At 41.2% G+C, this 21,514-nt stretch overlaps 1 protein-coding gene across 1 annotated transcript in view; it reads right to left on the bottom strand.

Annotated features, from left to right (window-relative positions):
- Positions 1-4,913: 4,913 nt before the first annotated feature.
- The window catches only part of Dnajc10 (DnaJ heat shock protein family (Hsp40) member C10), a 39,709-nt gene continuing 23,108 nt past the window's right edge, over positions 4,914-21,514 (bottom strand). The window contains exons 14-23 of the mRNA XM_032903561.1: positions 18,666-18,793; positions 18,344-18,460; positions 15,302-15,403; positions 14,255-14,410; positions 12,946-13,079; positions 12,192-12,245; positions 11,837-11,984; positions 9,841-9,960; positions 8,460-8,564; positions 4,914-6,419 (exon numbers count right to left, since the gene is read on the bottom strand). Of these exons, the coding sequence (XP_032759452.1) occupies positions 6,408-6,419; positions 8,460-8,564; positions 9,841-9,960; positions 11,837-11,984; positions 12,192-12,245; positions 12,946-13,079; positions 14,255-14,410; positions 15,302-15,403; positions 18,344-18,460; positions 18,666-18,793 (1,076 nt within the window). The 3' untranslated portion in view covers positions 4,914-6,407. The remainder of the gene's footprint in view (positions 6,420-8,459; positions 8,565-9,840; positions 9,961-11,836; positions 11,985-12,191; positions 12,246-12,945; positions 13,080-14,254; positions 14,411-15,301; positions 15,404-18,343; positions 18,461-18,665; positions 18,794-21,514) is intronic.

Below are 21,514 nucleotides of genomic sequence, written 5' to 3'. Positions count from 1 at the left end.
TGGGAGGTCTTTCCACCTTCTGATATCTTCAATTTCTTTCTTCAGAGACTTGAAGTTCTTGTCACACAGGTCTTTTACTTTCTTGGTTAGAGTCACACCATGGTATTTTTGAGTTATTTGTGGTTATTGTGAAGAGTACTGTTTGGGTCGAGAGTTTTATGGATGGGTTGGTGTCCTTATTCTGCCTCTGGGGATCCTACCTGCCTATAGGAGGTAGCTTCTTTAGGTTCCATGTCCCCAGTGCTCTGAGTCTCAGCTAAGGTCACCTGCATAGACTCCTGGGAGCCTCCCCCATTCCAGGTCTCTGGCATGTCCTAGAGATGTTCCTCCCCCAACCCCCACAGCTATAGATTTCCATTCATTCTCCTGGCCCTCTCTCCTGTCTCTCCTGACACCTGATTCTGAACCCCTTGCCCCCTTCCCAACCCCTCTCTTGTCCCATTCCCTCCCTCCATTTACCTCCCGTGACTATTTTATCCCTTTTTCTAAGTGAGATTCAAGCATCTTCCTGTGGGTCTTCCTTCTTGTTTAGCTTCTTTGGGTCTTTGGAGTGTATCCTGGGTATCCTGTACTTTATGACTAATATCCACTTTAAGTACATTCCACAGGTGTCTTTCTGGGTCTGGGTTACCTCACTCAGGGTATTTTCTAGTTCTATTCATTTGCCCACAAAGCATGTCTTTGTAATAGCTGGGAAGTATTCTGTTTTGTAAATGTACATTTTCTTTATCCATTATTTGGTTGAGGGACATCTAGGTTGTGTCCAGTTTCTGGCTATTATGAATAAAGTTTCATGAACATAGTGGAGCTTGTGTCCTTGTGGTATGGTGAAGCATCTTCTGGGCATATGCCCAGGAGTGGTATAGCTGGGTCTTAAGGTTAGAACTATTTCCAATTTTTAAAGAAATCACATTGATTTCCAAAGTGGTTGTATAAATTTGTACCCCCATCAGCAATAGAGGAGAGCTCCTCTTGTTCCACATCCTTTCTAGCATGTGCTGTCACTTGAGTTTTTGATCGTAGCCATTCTGCTTGAATGTAAGATAGAATCTAATTTGCACTCTCCTGAAAACCAAGGGTATTCAGCAATTCTTTAAGTGCTTCTTGGCCATTGGATTTGGTTAATACAAAATCTTTGTTATGGAATATTTCAAAGCAGTGCATCAATCCCCATCTGACTCACTGTGATGGTTTGTATATGCTTGGCCCAGGGAGTGGCACTATTAGAAGGTGTGGCCCTGTTGAAGTAACTGTGTCACTGTGGGTGTGGGCTTTAAGAGTCTCATCCTAGCTGTCTGCTAGCAGCCTTCAGAGGAAAACGTGACACTCTCAGCTCTTCCTGCACCATGCCTGCCTGAATGCTGCCATGCTCCCGCCATGATGATAATGGACTGAACCTCCGAGCCTGAAAGCCAGCCCCAATTAAATGTTGTCCCTTTAAGAGTTGCCTTGGTCATGGTGTCTGTTCATAGCAATAAAATCCGAACTAAGACACTCACCCTTACCCATTTTGTTTCCTCTGTATATCTATATTTTGAAGCAAATATTGGACATTGTTACCATAAAAAAATCAGCGTACTTAAAAAATACCCTTATCAAATATCTGTTCTAATTTTCTTGTTTCTTTTCTTTTCCCTTTCCTTCCTTATTCCTGGTCCTCCACCTTGCCTTCCATCTTTTTCTTTTGTCTATCCTAGGGCCTTTTACCTGCTCAGTTAATGTTCTACCACTGAGCTATGAGCTATATCTGCAGTCCCGTGTATGTGTGTGTGTGTGTGTGTGCACGCAAATCAGACCCAACAAGACCACACAGTATATTTGGATGAAATGATTAAAAAAACATTTTTCTGTTTCATAAAATTTCTACATTTTGGTTTTTGTCTGTACTTTAAAAAACGTATTTTTTCTACTTAGCAAATTAAGTAGTCATGGTACAGACAGATAAAGTTAGCAAAATTACCAAACTCACCAAGGAACTGGGTCACAAGACAGGAACTCCCTTTTTAAGCAACTGTCCTTTAAAACTGAGAATGAGGATGCTGTGAGCTTAAAGGAACCTTAGGAAGCACAGAAAATTCTGAGAGTTTTGAGAAAAGCATCAGTACAATTTGATGACTTTTAAATCTTATGTGGCAGGAGGCAGTGTTCTTCAATGGGAGTCTGCTGTGCTTCATGGCATGTACCGAGCCTTGTGCTCTACAGTGGCCATGTGCCTCTGTGATGCCAGCCTGTCCACGGTTACTCATGTTACATCGGATCACAAACTTCAGCTTGCTTGCAGTTTCACTGGTCAACACTTGTGTTCAGGATCCTTTCAGCTAAAAAACAATGCACTGAGGGGTCTGACTCCACAGCACAGCATGAAGTAGGAAAGACTCCTCCCACCCCCCATAGGTGAAGTTTCTTATCTTTCACTGCCACCTACTGGTACCACCCACAGGAAGCCTGTCTGAGGGAGAAGGAAAACAGAAAGTTCTTTTCAAAGGAGTAGAGTAGGTGTGGTTTCATGGGCTTTACTAATAAACATCTTAAAAACACCGATTACAGTATTCTTAGGCACTGTGAGGGGTACTAATTAAACAGGAATCGTCACTGATATACTTTTATTGTGGTATTTACGCTTTTCTGGGCACAGCATGCTTGTTAGATACAAGGTACACAGTACACCATTCTCCTGTAAGTCAAGTAATGGGCTACTCTGTCTCCAAACAGTAAGCATCCCTGTGTGTCAGTTTCCTGCCCTTTAGTGCACTGAAGTGCATTACAGACTAAATTAAACAAAATGAAACCCCAAATCGCACTTATTTCGTGTTTGTGTGTGAGCATTCACACATGGAGAAGCCAGAGAGACAACTGAAGGGAGTTGGTTCTTTCCTTCTGCCACATGGGTCCTGGGGATTGAGTCCAGGTTGTTGGGGTGAGGGTGGGGAGCTGGGCAGGGGACAGGTTCACAGCAGGCGCCTTTACCTCCTCATAGCCATCTCAGCTGCTCTTTTGTAGGGCACTGTTTGACCAGCCCTGATTCTACTTCTCTTGGTCTTCCTTTGGTTTGTGGTGGCAGTGGCCACTTCTGCTTCTCCATGCCTTTGGTTTGCGGTGGCCTGGTGGCCACTTCTTCTCTTCCAGAGGCTTCCTTTTCAGTAGGAGGTGGTATTTCTCTGTGCCTGCTTTGTTTCACTTAGAGTGAACTCCAGTTCTCCACATGTTGCTGTTAACAGCTGAACGTTCTGTCGTGGGCCACAGCACTTACGTTTCTTGGTGATGTTGGCCCCTGAACAGGTGGACGCTGGGTGCCACCGCGATCTCTGGCTTGGGGTTGCTATGTCTTCACCAGTGAGGCTGAGCAGCTTTTTTTTTTTTTTTTTTTTTAAAGATTTATTTATTTTATTTATATAGTGAACTGTAGCTGTTTTCAGACACACCAGAAGAGGGCATCGGATCCCATTACAGATGGCTGTGAGCCACCATGTGGTTGCTGGGAATTGAACTCAGGACCTCTGGAAGTGGAGTCAGTGCTCTTACCCTCTGAGCCACCTCTCCAGCCTGAGCAGTTATTGTTGACTACACAGACAGATTATATTTTCATCTTACTTTGAACTTTTCTTTACAATCTGGACATCAATATCATAGATGATGTTTGTACTTCCATATGCTATAAGGCGTTCTCTGAATTATTTCCTTTGCCATGCAGGTTTTTAGTAGAATTTCATCTGTTTGTGTCTGTGCTTTTGGTGTCTTTAAAGTCATTGCTATACTACTATCTTGAAGTGTTCCCTATATATCTCCTTACAGTAACTACAAAATCCGAGGCTACTTCTGCATGTGTATTCAGTTTTGCTAGGGTTTACTGGAGACACTCTTCTCTCCACTGTATGCTCTTGGAGTCGTAGTTGAAAATCAATTGTCCATGAGTATAGTTTAATTTCAGAGCCCTCTCTTCCGCTGACCTGCCAGTTTTTAATGTTGGCAGAATCCTGTTCTCATTACTGTGATTTTATAGTATATTTTGAAGTCAGATTTTGTGGTATTTTCCAGTTTTATTCTCTCACCAAGTCACTCTGTTTTTTTTTTTAATTCTTCTCAGAGTGATATGCATTTTGGAATTTTCTACTTCTATTTCTATGATGAAGTATCTCTATTTGGACTATCTTATATGAAATGATAATTTGCTCAATAATTCTTATCATAATTAAAGTTAGTTAGAATATACTTGTAGTTAATTAAAACATACATACACAGCTGTGGGAAAAGCCACGCTAAGCTCTGATTTGGCAGGAATTATAAAGGCATGGCTAGAGGGCAGGAAGAACAGGGACACAGATACAGTACAATCTCACCCGGCTTTACTGCATTCTCAGATCCTTATGCTTGCATGCAAAGTGCTTCACCCAACGAACCATCTCCCCAGTCCCTACAGCAGTACACTCTGACTAAAAAGATGTTAACCCAAGTATCCAGTACAAGTTCTAATGGCTGTGCACAGTCCGTCTCCCAGGTTTGCTGTGCTCTGCTAGGAGGAGCTGCACACAGGAATGGTGTTTGCTGCATTCTACATGTGGTACTCCTTAGGTGTATGTATCCCACTTAAATAGCAACTTGCCAGTCAGTTCTGGGAGTTCTAAGACTGCTGTGAAGGCACAACATGAACCTGAGGTCAGCCACTGTAGTAACAAAGTGACCTAATGTCCAGCGGCAGGTCCTACGTTCAGCACACATTCCATAGGCATACAGCTTAAGCAAAGTCGTACCTACTGGTTAATGTACTGCCTATAAGATGTTTACCAGAAAGTATAGGAAATAATTATAGGTATACCTATCCACTAGCTATGGTTTTGCGACAGGAGTGCAGTCTGTAGGCTCCATTCACACACCCCTCTGTTGCCCAGTACAGCAGTGTACAAGTAACTAGTATGTTAAATTAGTATACTTTTATTGAGTAAGACATCTTTGGGCATTCCACTTGTGGAATTTTGCATAAACAAGCCACTTTAAAAAGAAGTTCTAGGCTTTCGAAGTTTAATAAATGAAAGGCTCTTGCCATTATCAGTCATGATTCAAACAGTGTGTGCTCACAAGTACAGCAGGGTCTGAGCCAGGGAGGTAAAATGCAATAAAACCCGGGAGAATTTGAATGAGGGCCCAACAAACGATAAAGTGCACTGCTTTCCCAACTCAAACCTACGGCAGAACCTTCATGCAGACAGACTAGGGAGCAGGTAAGCACAACAATCATCTTCAAAAGAGTTTTAGAAAAAATAATTTGACTTTATTCACTGGCATCCTCTGTCATCCCACACTGGGGGAGAGAACTGAACCAGAGGTCACTCTGCCTTTGGAGTTGAAGGAGAAACCTGTGACCCTTTAAGTCCAAACAACTGAGAAATGGGAAGAGTCCATCATGTGCTTGATTTTAGTAAAAATAACTGTAGTTGTTCTGGCAATGCTTTACTGAAAAAGACAGTAACTGAGTAACAGCATCATCATGAGCCATTTAAAATAAATCTAATTACCGTTCCTATTGGAATAGTGAACACTGGACAAAGAAAAAACCATAGCTACAGGGGGAAAAAAAATCAGTGTGAATGATCCAAATGAAGAGCCCTGAAGGGAAATCCGTCAATATCAGGAAGACACGTCAAACACCACAAATGACACCATCAGCAGGGACACTTATGAAAGCAAATACATGAAGGTGTGCACTCTAAGCTTGGGTTCAGGGGTCAGCCCTGTGACATCCACACAGCCACTAGCTTCTGTAAATACTTCTTACCTTGTTCTCGGGACTGCAGTTTACAGGATTTTTACACTTACTGTGGTGATAAATTAAGAATAGCTCTTCAACTCTTACAAGAAAACCTGTCTATACAGTAGTACATAGTAGGAAAACTGGGTACATTTTTATTTTCCCATTTGTGAAAAGAGTCAAAATAAAATATATGGTCATAGACAGAATTCTTAGAAGGGGTGACTGAAAACCAAGTCACTTGTTTTCAGGTCCATCGCAAAATTACAAGTAAAAACCCAAGTCCACTTTATATAGTATGAAGACAGACCCACATGCAGGGCCAGTGGTCCAAACATCAGTTCTGTGGTCAGCAAACTAGTCCCTGGGCTGCCCTTGGCCTGTGGAACATTTCTACATGGCCCTGAGCTAAGACTGATGTTTGTATTTCTAAAAGGATTAACAACAACAACAAAGACACAACAAAGAACCCTATGTGGACTCCAGTCTCACTGGCGCCACCTGGCTCTCCACAGGAAGCATCTGCAGGTGCAGCACTGCACAGGTGTTTCCTGTCCGAGGTCATGTGCACCTGCTTCCTCAAGAGCATCTTAACTTGGGAAAGGGATCCTCTGATGCCATTTTCCAGATTCTTTTCCTTACAATTCTTTTTTCTTCAATATCATCAGAGCTCATCCTGTATTAATATAAAGGTGATTAAAAGAGAAAGGTATTATAAGTTAATCAATATTTTACTTTCTTATACATACTCAATGTTCTTACTTAATAGAGTATCAAACATTCTTTGCTTGATTAACAATTGAAGTGTCAGTTTTCATCCTAAGTGAGATGGTTACTACTGTCAACTTGACGGGATCTCTGGAACTCCTGTGGGAGCCACCCCATTTTCTAGCAGGGACCCCGACTGTGTAAGAGTGAGGAAGGCACTGAGCAGCAGCACGCGTTCATCAGTCTCCTCACTGTGGGTGTGACACGACCAGACACTCAAGCACCTGCCTCTCGACCTCCCTGCCAGGAGAATGGGCTGTTCTTGAACTGTGAGTCAGAAGCTATTTTTATCCTAAGTTGCTTCTGTCAGAGTAGTTTACACGGTGACAGCAAAGGTGTTAAGACATTAAGTGATAATATGGTATGTTCTCTATCTTAATTTCAATTATAGTATTTTGATTTATGAGTAATAACACATTTAAAGATATTTAACTTGGGTGAAATCATAAGGTCTAAAATAAGTCAAACACTAGGAGAATATACTGTATCTGCTAAGGAGACATGGATCCCCTTAGATGTGGAGAAATGTGTGGGAAACAGGCCATCAGCCTTTCTCCACTTAGGGCTCCCGTTCACTGCTCCACAGAAGGAGTTTCTGTAAGGCCTGAGACTCTGCAGAGGCTGTGCGCGGTTGCCTGGATTAGACTCTACTCAGCAGCTCCCACACTCATGAGAACGGACTGAGGAGAGATCAAATAGCTTGGGTTCAGAGAGCCACCGGAAGGATACTGCGGTGCCGATGCGCACAGACAAATTCAGGAACAGGATTAAGGTTTAAACAGTCCATCTATACCAAGCACAAAGGAAACCTTGCTTTCTAAAATATGTTTAGGTTCTAGAATATTTACTGCTATTAATTCAGTATTTTACTTACACTAAACAAGATTTAGATAACTATTAACCACACCACTATTTTAAGTTACATTACTGTATATTTTCTTTTCTTTTTTTTTTTTTTTTTTTTTCCGGAGCTGGGACCGAACAGGGCCTTGCGCTTCCCCTAGGCAAGCCGCTCTACCACTGAGCTAAATCCCCAACCCCTGTATATTTTCTTTTAAGAAAATATTTTGGAGACAGTACTCCTGCCTAGTTTGGAACTTAGTACACAGACCAGGCTAGCATCAAACTCACGCCCGTCTCTACCTCCAAATGCTGACATTAAAGATGTGCACTACCAAACCCAGCTCGCGTATTTCACTACTAAAACTAGAAAATCCACAATACAAGCCCAGGGGGAGACTCAGAGTTATACAACTACTTTCAGAACATTTCCTGCACTTCAGAGCCAGACTCCTTCACACTCTTAAGTAATCATTGCCATTTCCAGTCTCACCCTGTCTTGGCACCCACTAACCTGCCTTCTAACATTTTACATATATAGAACCATGCTCTATGTGGTCTTTGTGACTAGCTTCATTCCATTGAGCACATTTCCTTCCTTCCTTCCTTCTTCTTCTTCCTCCTCCTCTTCTTTCTTCCTCCTCCTCCTCCTCCTTTTTTTTTTTTTTTTGTTTCTAAGACTGGGTTTCTCAGTATAATACCTGGCTATCCTGGAACTTGCTCTGTAGACCAGGGTGTACACCACTGCCCGGTTTACTAAGCTTTTTTCCTAAAACTTTACCGTGCAGTATGGATGCTTTTGCTTTTTACCTTAACAAGACTCCACAGTATCAGCGTACCACTTTTGCTTATCCACTCCGTTGGTGGGTAGCTGTCTTTCCCTATTTTGTTGTATGAGTGATGCTGCTCTATATACTGGAGTCTAAGGGTTTTTTTTGTTAACTGCTGAGTACACAAATTTCCAAGCATTCCATTATCTAGAGTCTATCACGTTGGCTGCTGTATTTCTCCAAAGTGAGAATGTCTCTGAATATTCATTTTTGCATGGAATACACACTGAGAACATTATCTTGGCAGCCTGCCACTCACTTGTAGGCTTGGCTCTCACCTTATTTCTCTTTACTTGGCTTTGGAACGTTTCCAATTTTCCATAAATTAAGGCAGCAATAGTTTTTGCATCTCTGGAATTTATTTGCTCTTCCCAAATACTTTTCTAAAATTAAAAACACTCATGTTATCTTTTAGATATTTTAATCAAAACATGACATTTCCGAAACACAAGAAGCTTGCTTACTTAGGCCTTAAAGTTCTTTTGTTCCAGAGCTGTTTAAATTTCCTGTTTCTTCAAGTGCATAATGCTACGAAAGTAGCTAACCCACACTAGAAAGAATGATACTGCATGTTCACAGGAGCACAAAACGGTCTCTGGGAAAACGCATCACTGTTTCAAAGACTCTCTGTGGTGGGGTGCATGTGTACCAGACTGACATGGGGTGCTTGGCAGTAGAGCACTGCCCTTGTGTGTTTAGCCTTTAGGACTACAAAGTGAACGCCATGAAGGAAAGGATGCCATCAGCTCACGTCCCAGTTCTTTTCTTACAAAATATTTTAGTAGGCAAAATGTGTCTTCATTTCTCTTAAAAGGGTCAATATTCTTGCTAAGATATCTTAGATCTGTTCAAAAGCATTGTATTGTACCTGGGAGGACTGGACAGATCTGATGTGCTTTCTGTTAACAACTGTATCAGCTGAAAGATGCCACTTTTGAAGCAGTGATCACAGACCCTGGCTGGTTGAGACCTTGGTAGAGCTCTGGTTTCTTTCATTGAAAAATCTAACAGAGCCAGGCACTGTAAAGCATGAAATCCTAATACTCAGAGGCAGGTGGATATATCTGAGAGGCCAATGCCAGCCAGCTCCTCAAAGCAAGTTACCTAACACAAACGAAAACTAAACCCAACCAAAAACCAACAAACAAATAAACAAACAAATAAACAAACAAAAAAACATGAAAAGGGCATATCGGTAGTAGGGCCCCCAAACAATTATACCCAAAGCAAAAGTCGCCACTTATAATCTAAGCCCTCAGTAAGCATCCCTCAAAAATGCTGTTACTAAGTGTATTTCAAAGTATTTATAAACTAATGTCTTTCAACTTTTTTTAGAAGGAAACATTTAAAAAGCATTATTATATTAAAAAATAGAAAATATATAAAATTGTATAAAACTGTGAATTCATAGACACAATGTGTACTAATGTTTGTTTTTGTTTCTTCCTGTTCATGGAGCACAAAGTCTATAAGGCAACTGAGAGCACACAGACCAGAAAGTCTTTTAAGATCCTTTGGTACACCAGAAAAGACGACATCTCAGTAAGACATATTTTCAGAAGATGAAGGGAGAAACCGGAAACTAGACAAGATGTTCCTCCCACACACCATTGTGGGCTGGGCCTACAGAAGGAGGACAGCGTTAGAGAGCGCACGCACCTTTGCTCTTTCATAGTGGTACAGTTTGACACTGGGGTAGGCTCTGATGCCAGCTTCCTGGCATGTTTGGGGGTAAGCCTGACAGTCCACTTTCCCAGCTTTTACTTTCCCTTTGATCATCTGAAAGACAAAACAACAATTCACAGAGCTTGCCGCTTTCCAACACAATATGTTTCTAATCTTTATATATTTATATAAAGTTTTTCTAGACCCAACAAGAGCTCAAAGAGTCAGATGCAGATATTTACACCCACCCAATGGACAGAAGCTGCTGAGCCCTGTGGTTGAATTAGGGGAAAGCTGGAGGAAGCTGAGGAGGAGGGTGATCGTATGAGAAGACCAGCAGTCTCAACTAGCCTGGACCCCTGAGATCTCTCAGACACTGGGTCACCAACCAGACAGCACACACCAGCTGACTCGAGCCCCCATCACATACACAGCAGAGGACTCCTGGGTCTGGGCTCAGTCAGAGAAGACGTACCTAACCCTCAGGAGACTGGAGGCCCCAGGGAGTGGCGGGAGGGTGGGGAGAGGAGGTATGGGACATGGAACAGTGAGAGGGTGGATCGGGAGGGGGATAAAGTCTGGACTGTTAAAAAATATTAAAAATAAATAAATAAACAAACCAACCATATTAAATTGTCAAAAACAAAAAACAACCCTCAGTTTTAATTCTTTGTCTTTAAACAAGATTGTTTCTACTTTTTTCCCAAGCCCTTTAAGCTTCCACTTGCTGCCACCTGTCTAACATAAACAATCTTTTCTTCACGAGTACCTGGGTGCTTTACCTCTGACCTCCCTAACCTTCTACCCACTCACTTTGCCCACCACAAGCAAACATCTGTCTTTAATCCTAACTGGCATCCTTAATCTGGTGCATGGCTGACCATACCACTTCAGTTGCCTAGGTCAGAGTTCAGTCTTTCTATAGTCAAGGTCGGACTTGCTCTTTCCCATGCATTTGATGGTCACAAAGGAGGTTCTGTGTACTGCAGCGCTTCCTCTCTTCAGCAGCATGCATCCTACCTCTGCCATCCCGGTGCTCGCCATCTGCCCTCCCTCATCAGCTGTGTAGGTGGTACTCTCTCTCCACTGTTACCATTCCCAACACAAAAAGCTTTGAGGCCACAAGTGACCTCTCTTTGATCCAGCTGACTAGACACTGCTGGACTTCTTCCAGTGTGCTTTACACTGCTGTCCTCCTGTCATCCTTTCCTGACATCATTTACAGGCCCTCCAGCCCCACCCTTTCCCAGAACAGGGAGCTCCTTCTTTACCTTCAGGTTACTACATTGCACTAGTCCCACCTTTGGGTTCTTCCATGGCCGACAATCTCTCAGTGGGCTCTGTATAATCCTGTGCTGAGGAGGTAATCTACTCTACCGGACTGCTCTTTGTGAGTGCCTCATGAACCCCTATACATAAGACATGGGAATCTCTTTCCTTTGTGGTCAGTCATTCAAGGCGGAAGCTAGATGTATGGTCAGTTCCCTCTGCTTCACCTATCTCTCACAAAGTTCTGCTGTCCTGTGTCTCCCCTCTTCCTACCGCCAGGCTCCTCTCCTGACTTAGGGTACTCTCTCCAGCTCTAGGACAGCCAAGGTGTCTTTGCTGCCTTCCTGTGGTTTCTATGGCTACTGGAATAAACAAACAGGGAGGCTAACTTAGGTGAGCAGTCCAACTACAGGAATAACAACGTACATAAAGACAAGCAGACACTTGTAATCTGTCAGTAAATGCTTTTAATACTAGCACTTTCCAGGAAAAGGCAAGCAGTTTGAGGCTGGCCTGGTCTACATAGGGAATTTCGGGTCAGCCAGAGTTATAAAGAGAAATCTATCTCAAAGAAAGACAGATAATAATTATAGAAACACATTTTTTTTTTTAAAAACTAAGAGAAATTTTTTAGAATTAAATTAATTAGTTTACCATGTTTTAACCAACTGTTAAAACATACATGTGTGTAAATTTTATTTAACTAGACAACAATACTTACCCTAGCCAAGAGTTCAAACTCGGGAGCAAAATTCTGGCAAGGTCCACACCAAGGAGCATAGAAATCAATCACCCAGTGAGTTTTCCCTTGTAGAACTTTTTCGTTGAATGTCTGAGGTGTTAAATCTATGGAGGCTTGGGGTAAAAACCTGCGGTAAGGGAATCAAACATGTTGTATTATACAGAAGCAAAGCAGCATCCTATGGCAGCACCGCAAGCAGTCCTACGTTGAAAGGCTCTATCTTTGCTAAGTGCCATCCTTTTCCATGTGTTTTAAATGCCGGAGTCCTAACTACGCACATAAGAAGACAAACAGCTTGGAATCAGTGCTATACGATAATGTGCATCTTACTCACCCGAGACCCCAGCTTCTCAGGGAATAAGCATCCCTATTCCAGCCATTGTAACTACTGAAAGAAGAAGAAAAAAAAAATCAAGTTGTAAAGAGTATTTTCTATTACTGAATATGGTCAAGAAACAGTCTTACTGTAGAAATTTAAAAAATAGCTCGACGGGTTAATGTTTCCTTGTATCTCTTTACACAAAGTAAATAAGAGTTATAGGACTATATATTTTTCTTGAGTCTCTGGATCTTTTCCTATCCTTAAGTACTCAAGACTGTATGTGGGTTTTGTGATTTCCCCATAGCAGATTCTTTTACTGTTTATAGAGAAACTCATGTCTCAATTTTCACTTAGTTACAATTGCATGCTGTTTCTTTGTAATACCTATGTAGTGTGGAGCAGGTGGACACGAGGATAGTTCTGGGTTCAAATCTCAGCCCCCCAACCGTAGCAGGTGAGCTCCAAGTCTGATGGGCTAGTCCCAGCAATGGTAGGAGATTATACCCCTAAGTATAAAGACTACTATGAACAATGTAGGCAAGGTCTGGCTAGGGCTTAGGGCCAAGTAAAGACTTAAACACTAGTTCTTCCTCTCACAGCTTCTTGACTAGAACTTCATAACTAGTTTTACTGTCCAGTCCCTCATCTTCTGAGGGACCATCCATCCAGTGGTGGCCTCCCAAGACATATCTGTTGGCCTACTTAAATGTTAACTGTATAACCGAATGAGTATAATCGACATCTTCAAAGGCGACAGAATACTTACTGATACTGATAAGCTCTACTTGACTTTTGGGGATAAAATCTTATCTCGGGGTATCTCTGGACATTTTCTTGAGTACAAAAAGAATGATACTGTTGGCAGTCCACACTGCCTACATTGATCAATCCAGTTAACGTCTATAAAAGAACAGAAGTCAACACATGGGTCAATGATTAAAATCACCTCTATAACTCACAATTAAAAAACAACTACTTATGTGTATGAATTCTTTGTCTACTCGTACATGCACGATGTGTATGCACTGCCCTTGGAAGCCAAAAGAAGGCCCTGGAACCCCTGGATCTGGAGTTAATGATGGTGGAGAGTGCTTGGAACCAAACAGGTTTTCTGCAAGAGCAGTCAGTAATCCTAACTGTTAACTCAACTATCTAGCCCTCACTGCAACCTTCATACATGTTAAATAGTCATTGTAAAATGGGTATTTTATAATTATCAGTATCAGGGAACAATGGTTAAGGATTTAAAATATGCCACTTAAACTAATGAATTTGAATGCCGTAACTTTGTAATTAAGAACTTCCCATAGTTATTGCAGATGAAATAACTGGTTCTACTTGTTTACTATGTAGGTTAATACATAGGCTGTGGTGACATAAGTCTTTGACTCCTGAGTGCAGGTGGATCTCTTGAGTTCAAGGTTGGCCTAGTCTACAGAGTGTGTTCTAAGATAGTCAGCCAGGGTTATACAGGGAAACCCTGTCTCATAAAACAAAAAACAAAACAAAAAGACAACAACAACAAAAAACAATAGCAACCAAAATATAATCAGTATTTTTTTTAAATATTTTTTTTCTAATGAAGGCAAGCTTTGTCTGATTCAGTATTTTAAATGTGCCTTCATTCAGTATCTTATAGCACTGCCTGTTTACAGGAAATATGTTTTACTGTTTGAAGTTATTTTCTATTTTGTTTCATTTTTGCTTGTTTGTTTTGGAGAGTCTGGAGCTTGGTGGCCCAGGATACTCTTGGACTCCCGATCTTCCCTGTTTCAGCATCTGAATGCTAGTATTATCAGGATTCGCCACCATGCCTACCTACGAAGCTATTTTAAGGACCCAATATTGTGAGGAAACAGTATCTGTAAGCTCTAAAAGTAAAATAATAGAAAATGTAGACAGAAAATGAAGAGGCCCTCAGGGTTGGCACTGCCAGCACTTTGGTCAGAAGTGATTTAGGCAGTCCAGTGAGTGGGGTGTGTAAGTTGTCTAGCACAGGTCTATCCCCTCGGCTTCAGTAGCTGCTAAGCAAACATTCTCAGTAGGTCTAAGATGTAAGTAATATGTTACTATACCCGGGCCATGCGTTTCCACTCTGGCATTAAGACCTGACAGGGATGACACCATGGAGAATAGAAATCAACCATCCAGACTTCGTCATGTTTTCTCTGTTTAACTAGTTCATTGAAAGTGGTGGGTGTAAGAGAGACCACGGAAGGGTTTCTGAGATCCTGAAAAATAAAAAGACTATCATTACACACACCAAGTTTTTCATGTATTTCTGGCAAGTTGTTGGACCTATCATTTAGAAAGTTCCTATTTTAGAGAAATCAGAAGACACAGATATTTAAAAGAAATCTACTATCAAGTTAGGCTTTTGCCAATCAGTGTTCTTAAAAGGTGTATTTTTTTACTACTTTAAAACCATTGTAAGCTGGAGAAAGAGGTATCCTGGAAGAGACTGTGAATAGATCATACAATCAAGTTCTAGGGGTAATCCAGATCACTCCTACATAGGCCCCATTGCCTGTTAAGATAGCAAGAATATGTGTTTAGAAATGACCATTTAATGACGAACATAAAGCCTATAACTATTTTTGATATTTAAATGGAGATGCTATACACCTTTCTAGAGATTGTATATTCCAAGGCAGTTTTCATAGCGCCTCAGCCTGAATCAAGTACTACTAACATGAGTTTCACTAGGACAGCAATCAGAACAAAACAATACAACATTTTACTGTGGAGGACAGATGAACAGGACACGGGAGAATGGACACGAGTGAAGAACAATGAGCTACAATTCCAACTCCTTCAGAAGTCAAGACTGAATGAAAGCAGGCCCTTCTGTGCTAACAGTGCACAAGCCTGGCCTTGATGCTATGAATGCAGTGAAAGAAAACAGGAAAGGGGTGACAGGCTTCATGGAAAATTGTAATTTCACATATTCAACAGTAATATCTTCCATGTACAAAACACCACAGTAAGTAATAAAACAAAGGCTTAAAAAAAAAAAAAGGTTTTCAGAAATCTGTCTCCTGGCACAAAGAATAAGTCTTAATACAAACTGTCGTCCCAAGGATACATATAGGTTTCTAGCCATAGCCTAGGATTTAAAATACCTCTATGAACTCCAGGATCTGTTCCGCAGAATGATGTCCTTCATACTCATGAACACTGGACTGGTTGAATACCACTGTTGTTGGATAAGCTTGGATGTTATACTGGGAGGAGGAAGAAGAGATTCGCATACTTATTAGTTTCAATTTTGTAACAGCTTGCTTTTTATAGATTTATTTTCTATTTTATATGTATGGGTGTTTTGCCTGAACGTATGTATGCTTATTATGTGTTTCTTGGTGTTGGAGGTGAGAAGACAGTGTCTAATCCCTTGGAACTGGACTAATGGACGCTGTTTTCACCATGTGGGTGCAGGGACAGAACCTGGGTCACTGTTGAGCCATGTCTAGCGCCCTTTTACAAGACTGTAAATCCACTGCTATCTTCTCGGTGGCTTAGACAAGTTTAGCAAGGACGATGCACTAAGGCTTGTGCTGATGGAGAGTTAATCACTAGCCCAATGGCACTACAACGTGGGAAGGGAGCCAGAGTGACTGTGCAGCGTGCACCTCATCTTTTTGCTCTCTTCAGAGTAGGAGGGAAGAGGGGGAAGACACAGCAGTCACTTCCTCTAGTGACAGTAATAATCATCCCAGAGGGCAATCAGCAACAGAAAATAGAAGAACAAATGACCACGACTATATTTTATATTAAAGAATTATAAGTCAGGCTCTAAGAAAATGATTACTTTTTATTCTTTACTCAAGACAGTTCTCACAGTATAAAGTATTTAATTCCCTCCTCACAGTTAACATGGGCATCAGCCCTGAAAGATGTAATTTTTAAAGTAATGAGGTGATTTCCTTGTTTAACTCATTAGTAAATGGGAAATTTTGCATATTGTGAAGTTTTGAAAATGTGTGAATTCAAAACATTTATTAGGTTAACAGAGACTAGGTAAAAGTTTACAAGTTCTTATATCTTTTGAGTTAGTCTAGCCACACTGAACCTCTCATTCATTCCTCAGAGCAGTTTTACTCAGTTACAATGACAAAACCTAGCTTGGCGGTGGTGGTGCACACCTTTAATCCTAGCACTTAGGAGGCAGAAGCAGGCGGATCTCTGAGTTTGAGGCCAGCCCAGTCTACAGAGTGAGTTCCAGGACAGCCAGGGTTACACAGAGAAAACCTGTCTTGAAAAACAAACCCTTTTTTAAAAAACAAAACAAAACAAAACAAACAAACAAACCCAAAACCTACTTTACAGATCAGGCTACTGAGCTCCTGAGGAGTAAGTGACTTGGTCATGAGGAACCAACTGTAGGAGGCACGTAAGTGGGGATTCCTGACCTTCCGTCAGATGAATGATGCTTATTTTTATCCCTTATACTTTAACTGTTGATAATGTACTTACTTGAGAAAATGTGGGAAAACTAAAGGGATTAAAATTAACTACTGTTACTCATGATGTTTGCATCTATGGCTGTCACCTACTTTCCAAGTCACATAAAGGGCATTAGACACCAATGACCCATTTTATTTGTTTCTTTAAAATACACAAACATATCCCCTGCCCCAACCCAACTCACTTTTAATTTCAAACACACCGAAACCAAGAGTAATCTCATAACTACCTACATATCTGCTCCTTATATGTAACAACCAGTAGGTGTGGCCATGCCGGTTTGTTGCTGACACTGTCTCCCTCTCCCTTGGTCCGACTCCTTCCTAATCTGCTGTGCTGGTGCGTGTCCAATTCACTGGGGTCTAAGCTGCCCCACATGGACACTGTCTTAAAGCAGCTCACTGCACCGCTTTGAATATTTAAAGCCTTTCTCCGACTCTGAGAATCTTTATTGCTGCTATGTAACTGCTTCTTTCATTGTACACTGAGTCTTCTAGGATTTACTCACGCTGGTAAAGATTTCTTTTTCAGGGCAAGGTTTTGAACCCAGGCCTTAAACATGGAACACGTCCTGTATCACTGAGTTACACCCCTCACCTGGCTTATTTGTAGATGCTCTGGTATTTCACTATACCATTTCTAAATATTATTACACTGCTCATTTTTTTTTTTGTCAATTTGATAAATTTCGGTAGGAAAGATATAAAAAATTTAATGGGGTTTGTATTTTCTTGACTAGTGAAACCAAACATGTCCACTCTTCTAGTCTGCATTAAAAACAGGCTTTGTTTTCCTCACCATCTTTTTCTTTAACATTTTAGTTTTGAGTTAAACCACTCATAGAAAGGATATAAACTTTTATGTAGTTACACAGCTATAATCACCATCCAGTCATGGTGGCTGTAGTAGTTTGACTATGTTTGGCCTCCATAGACTCATGTGTCTGAATATGCTTGGCCCGGGGAGTGGCACTGTTAGGAGGTGTGGCCTTGCTGGAGTAGGTGTGGATTTACTAGAGGAAGTGTGTAATTGTGGGGGTAGGGTAGGCTTTGAGACCCTCCTCCTAGCTGCCTTCAGATCAAGATGTACAACTCTTGGCTCCTTCTCCAGCACCATGTTTGCCTGCACGCTGCCATGCTCCTGCCTTGATGAGAATGGACTGAACTTCTGAACCTGTAAGTCAGCCCCAAATATATGATGACCCTTATAAGAGTTGTCTTTTTACAGCAATGGAAACCCTAACTAAGACCTCTACACTTACATCATCTATACAATCTCGTGTTTCTAGACTATTCTTACACTAACACTAGAATGTTTCACATCCCATTCACAAGTACCAGAGCATATTTAAAATATAAGATGTTGTCACCTGCATAAGCACTGTCACTTTCACTTCTTCTAAATTGGATATCCTGTCTGGTTAAATCAACTACTCTAAGCTGACGAGTATAAAGAAATCTAAATAATCATACAGACTGTAAAAACTTAAATGTATGTTACAAAAGTACAAAGACAGATAAAATAGAAATTTATATAAGTATTTTATGGAGTCAAATAGATGCTGGAGTCTGGTGAACAAAATCTTGTACACCATCAACCTTCTATATATTTACAATTCAACTACAATTTAGTGTTTTGTTGAAATTATTTCAACATTACAGCTATAAATTGGCATGCATCTGAAAAGCTGTTTTATTTACCATGTTGCAGAGTCCTTCATGAATTGTGCAGTCTAGGGTACCAACTTTGAGTTGACCATAGAGCAGTGTTGATGCTTTCCGTAACTCTGGCAAAAGCGCACGGCATGGTGGACACCACTGGGAAGAGAGGAATAGGGATGAGCAGCAAGACTGAGACGGTGAAGAGCCGCACTGCGTCTACTACTGACACCCAGTCCAGTGGGTGTGCTGCCTAACGCCATCCCGGGAGAGCCCGTAAGGAGAAGCAGGAACAACTGTAGTACTAGCGTTCATGTTGTCAAGAAAACGGCTTTTGGAAACTTGACGGATAAAAATAACTCACAGGGGCAAAGAAGTCAACAAGCCACGGTTCTTTGTCACTTGCAGGGAAGTTCTGAGGTCCAAGTGTGGTAACGTGCGAATTAACACTTTCTTTGGCAAAAGCAAGTATATCGTATAGAATCTTCTTTCCTATAGATTGAGAAAAATTAAAACATGTGGTATCTTTTGTATCTATAGAAACATTCCAATTTTTATATTTGAAATATTCAAGAAAGAAAGAAGGGCCTATGGACGCACTGGCTTTGGTGAGATTTCTGTGTTTTCTACCTTCACCTTGGCTTGCTGTTCCGGGAATCCCCATCTACTGTATGTTCATTGGACTAGTTAAATGATAAGGCCTCTATGGCACGCTTTCTCACCATCAGAAGTACAACAAGCACTTCAGTATTCTCTTGAATCCAAACTCTATTACCATGTACTTGATGTTTGAAACATAACGTATTTGAATTATAATAGGTCATTCTCTTCCCAACCACGGGTTTCTTTTCTCATATTCTTTGACTTGTCATAGTTTTACTCAGGTGCCTAAATGAGACTTCCCAGAGGGACTCTTGGGTATGATTCTTGTGTGATTGGTTTATTGCATTTCCTGCCCTAGCATCATGCCTACTGTTACTGCTGAAGCTCAGTCTGGCCAACTCCAACAGCTACACTAGGATTTCTGGCCTCAGCTTCCCTGAATGAACCCATTTTCCTATCGCTACTACAGTCACCCTTAAAAAAAAACCAACCAACCAACCAACCAACCAACCAACCAACCAAAAAACCTTAAATGCTTTTAATGACCTGCCACAGTCTAAAGAAGTACATGTTCCTTGGCTTGGCAGACCTTTCTTAACTATTTTTCCAAGTGTCTCTGACTTACTGACAAGCTGAGCGATGTGAGTCAGACACTCATACTGTCATGGTAAGCAGAAAAGAGAAACTCCTCCTTTTAAAGTTATGGCAACAGAAGTCAGCTGGGCACTATTTACATTGAGAGTGACACACGTATGATATTATACTTTCCTGCCCGTTTTCGTAAGTCCTGTTCTTGAACTGTTTCACACGCTTTCCTTTTCTGACTACCCTGAAAGGTGATCCTGATCACTGATTCTTTTTCTTTACTCACACTAACATTCACTCACTCAGGCCCTAGCCATTAATATACAACTTACTATCTTCATTTTTGGCTTAAATTTCTTGAGGTCAAAGTGTATATTCAACTGTGACCTGCACATTCTACTTCTGGTCAACTCTTAATTTAGTATCCTCTTCCTCACAAAAAGATCCAATTACTCAAAGTACGGTTCATTAAATAAAATTAGAATTGCGTGACTCCTCTCTCTTATCAATAACCTATCCTATCAATAACCAAATTACACCGAGCTTCTAAAAGGTTTAAACTGGCCTACTGACCTTCATTATTTTTCTTGGTTACCATCACTTACCTATGGCATTTTCTATAGCCACTGTAAATGACTAACCAGCCTCTGCCTGACTTTTCCGTCCAATTTTGATTCCCATCCAATCTGGGCAGCCAGTGACTTATCTCTCTACTGTCCCTCAGGATAAAATTCCAATTCCTTTTCCCAGAAAAATCACAGATAATCTGCATCTTTATCTTCTCTCAAGAATGGGCTTTCTCGTCTTTAAAGTCCTGCTGGTTTAAGATCAACAGGGCTCTATTATTTCAGGCCTGTGAGTAAGTCTTTGGAATGCGTTTTAACTCCTCTTCCTTCCGGGTAGCCATTGTTTATACTTTACATCTTAATGGGAGATTGCTTTCAGAGTTTCCTCTAAACTCCCAACATTGTTGTGCCTCAGATGTTTTGTAAGTGCACTTAGTGATAGCCAGTTTCTTTTCAAGATAGCCCAGTGACATTTACTTCATGTCCAAGAGTTGGTCTATGTGACCAGTGGGATGTGTGACTATGATCTTATGTGCTATCAGGTTACAAAAGTCACTGCTACCTCTGGCTGCTTTCTCATTTTCAGATTACTTATTCTGGGATTATTTAGTGTCCACACTGTAAGCATCCTACAGAGCCACAAAACCAACCAAGGCTGCCTGCCACATGAAGCTTGTCCATGATCCCAAGCGCCATGCCAAATCGTCATGTGGTAGCTACAGCCTAGCCTTCAGACAGCCTTCATCTACCTGACTGTGCTATCATAAAACTAAGATAATCTGTTCTCATACTCCCAACCACCAAACAGTTGTTATTTGGGTAACAGATGTCATCACACTCAAACATTTACAAACTGTCCATTTCTCACTGAGTCTATAAAACTCTTTAGGGCACGGGTTAAAAAGAGCTCACTTCCCTTCCTATTTTGTGTATTATACATAGAACACAAAGGCGTTGAGTGCAAAGTGTATTATAGTTCTTATCAACACAAAAAGAAGAGCTTATAGATTGAGTGTACTTCTTAGGGAAGAAGGGTGAGTTTTGAAGGGTAATTTGGAGTTTGTTGACTATCTGGAGGAATAGGAAGGAATATTTATAATTTCAAAGGTACGTTCATGTGTGAAGGCATAAAGGACTCGAAGAACATGGCATGCCCAAGGATTCAAAAGGACTTGAAGCTAATATTTGATGGAGCAGAGGTGGGGGATGAGGCTAAGAAAACAGGCAGAAACAGAAATGAAAGTACCCCGTTCATTTAACAGTTCTTTACAAAGCTCCTACTATGTATCTGGCATTACTTGAAGTGCTGGAGACAGAAGAGTGAGCGAAATAGACAGTGCCATTGTTGCCATACTAAGGAGTGTGAAGCTCACTCTCTAGAAGACTCAAAAGGCAGAGCGGTGGCAGGAAAATGGTGTGCTAGGTACTAAGTGCAAACGAGCAGGACGCGACTGCAGAC

The sequence above is a fragment of the Rattus rattus genome, chromosome 5 (assembly GCF_011064425.1).
Source record: "Rattus rattus isolate New Zealand chromosome 5, Rrattus_CSIRO_v1, whole genome shotgun sequence".
NCBI classification, from domain to species: domain Eukaryota; kingdom Metazoa; phylum Chordata; class Mammalia; order Rodentia; family Muridae; genus Rattus; species Rattus rattus.
This window is presented reverse-complemented; position numbering and strand designations above follow the sequence as displayed.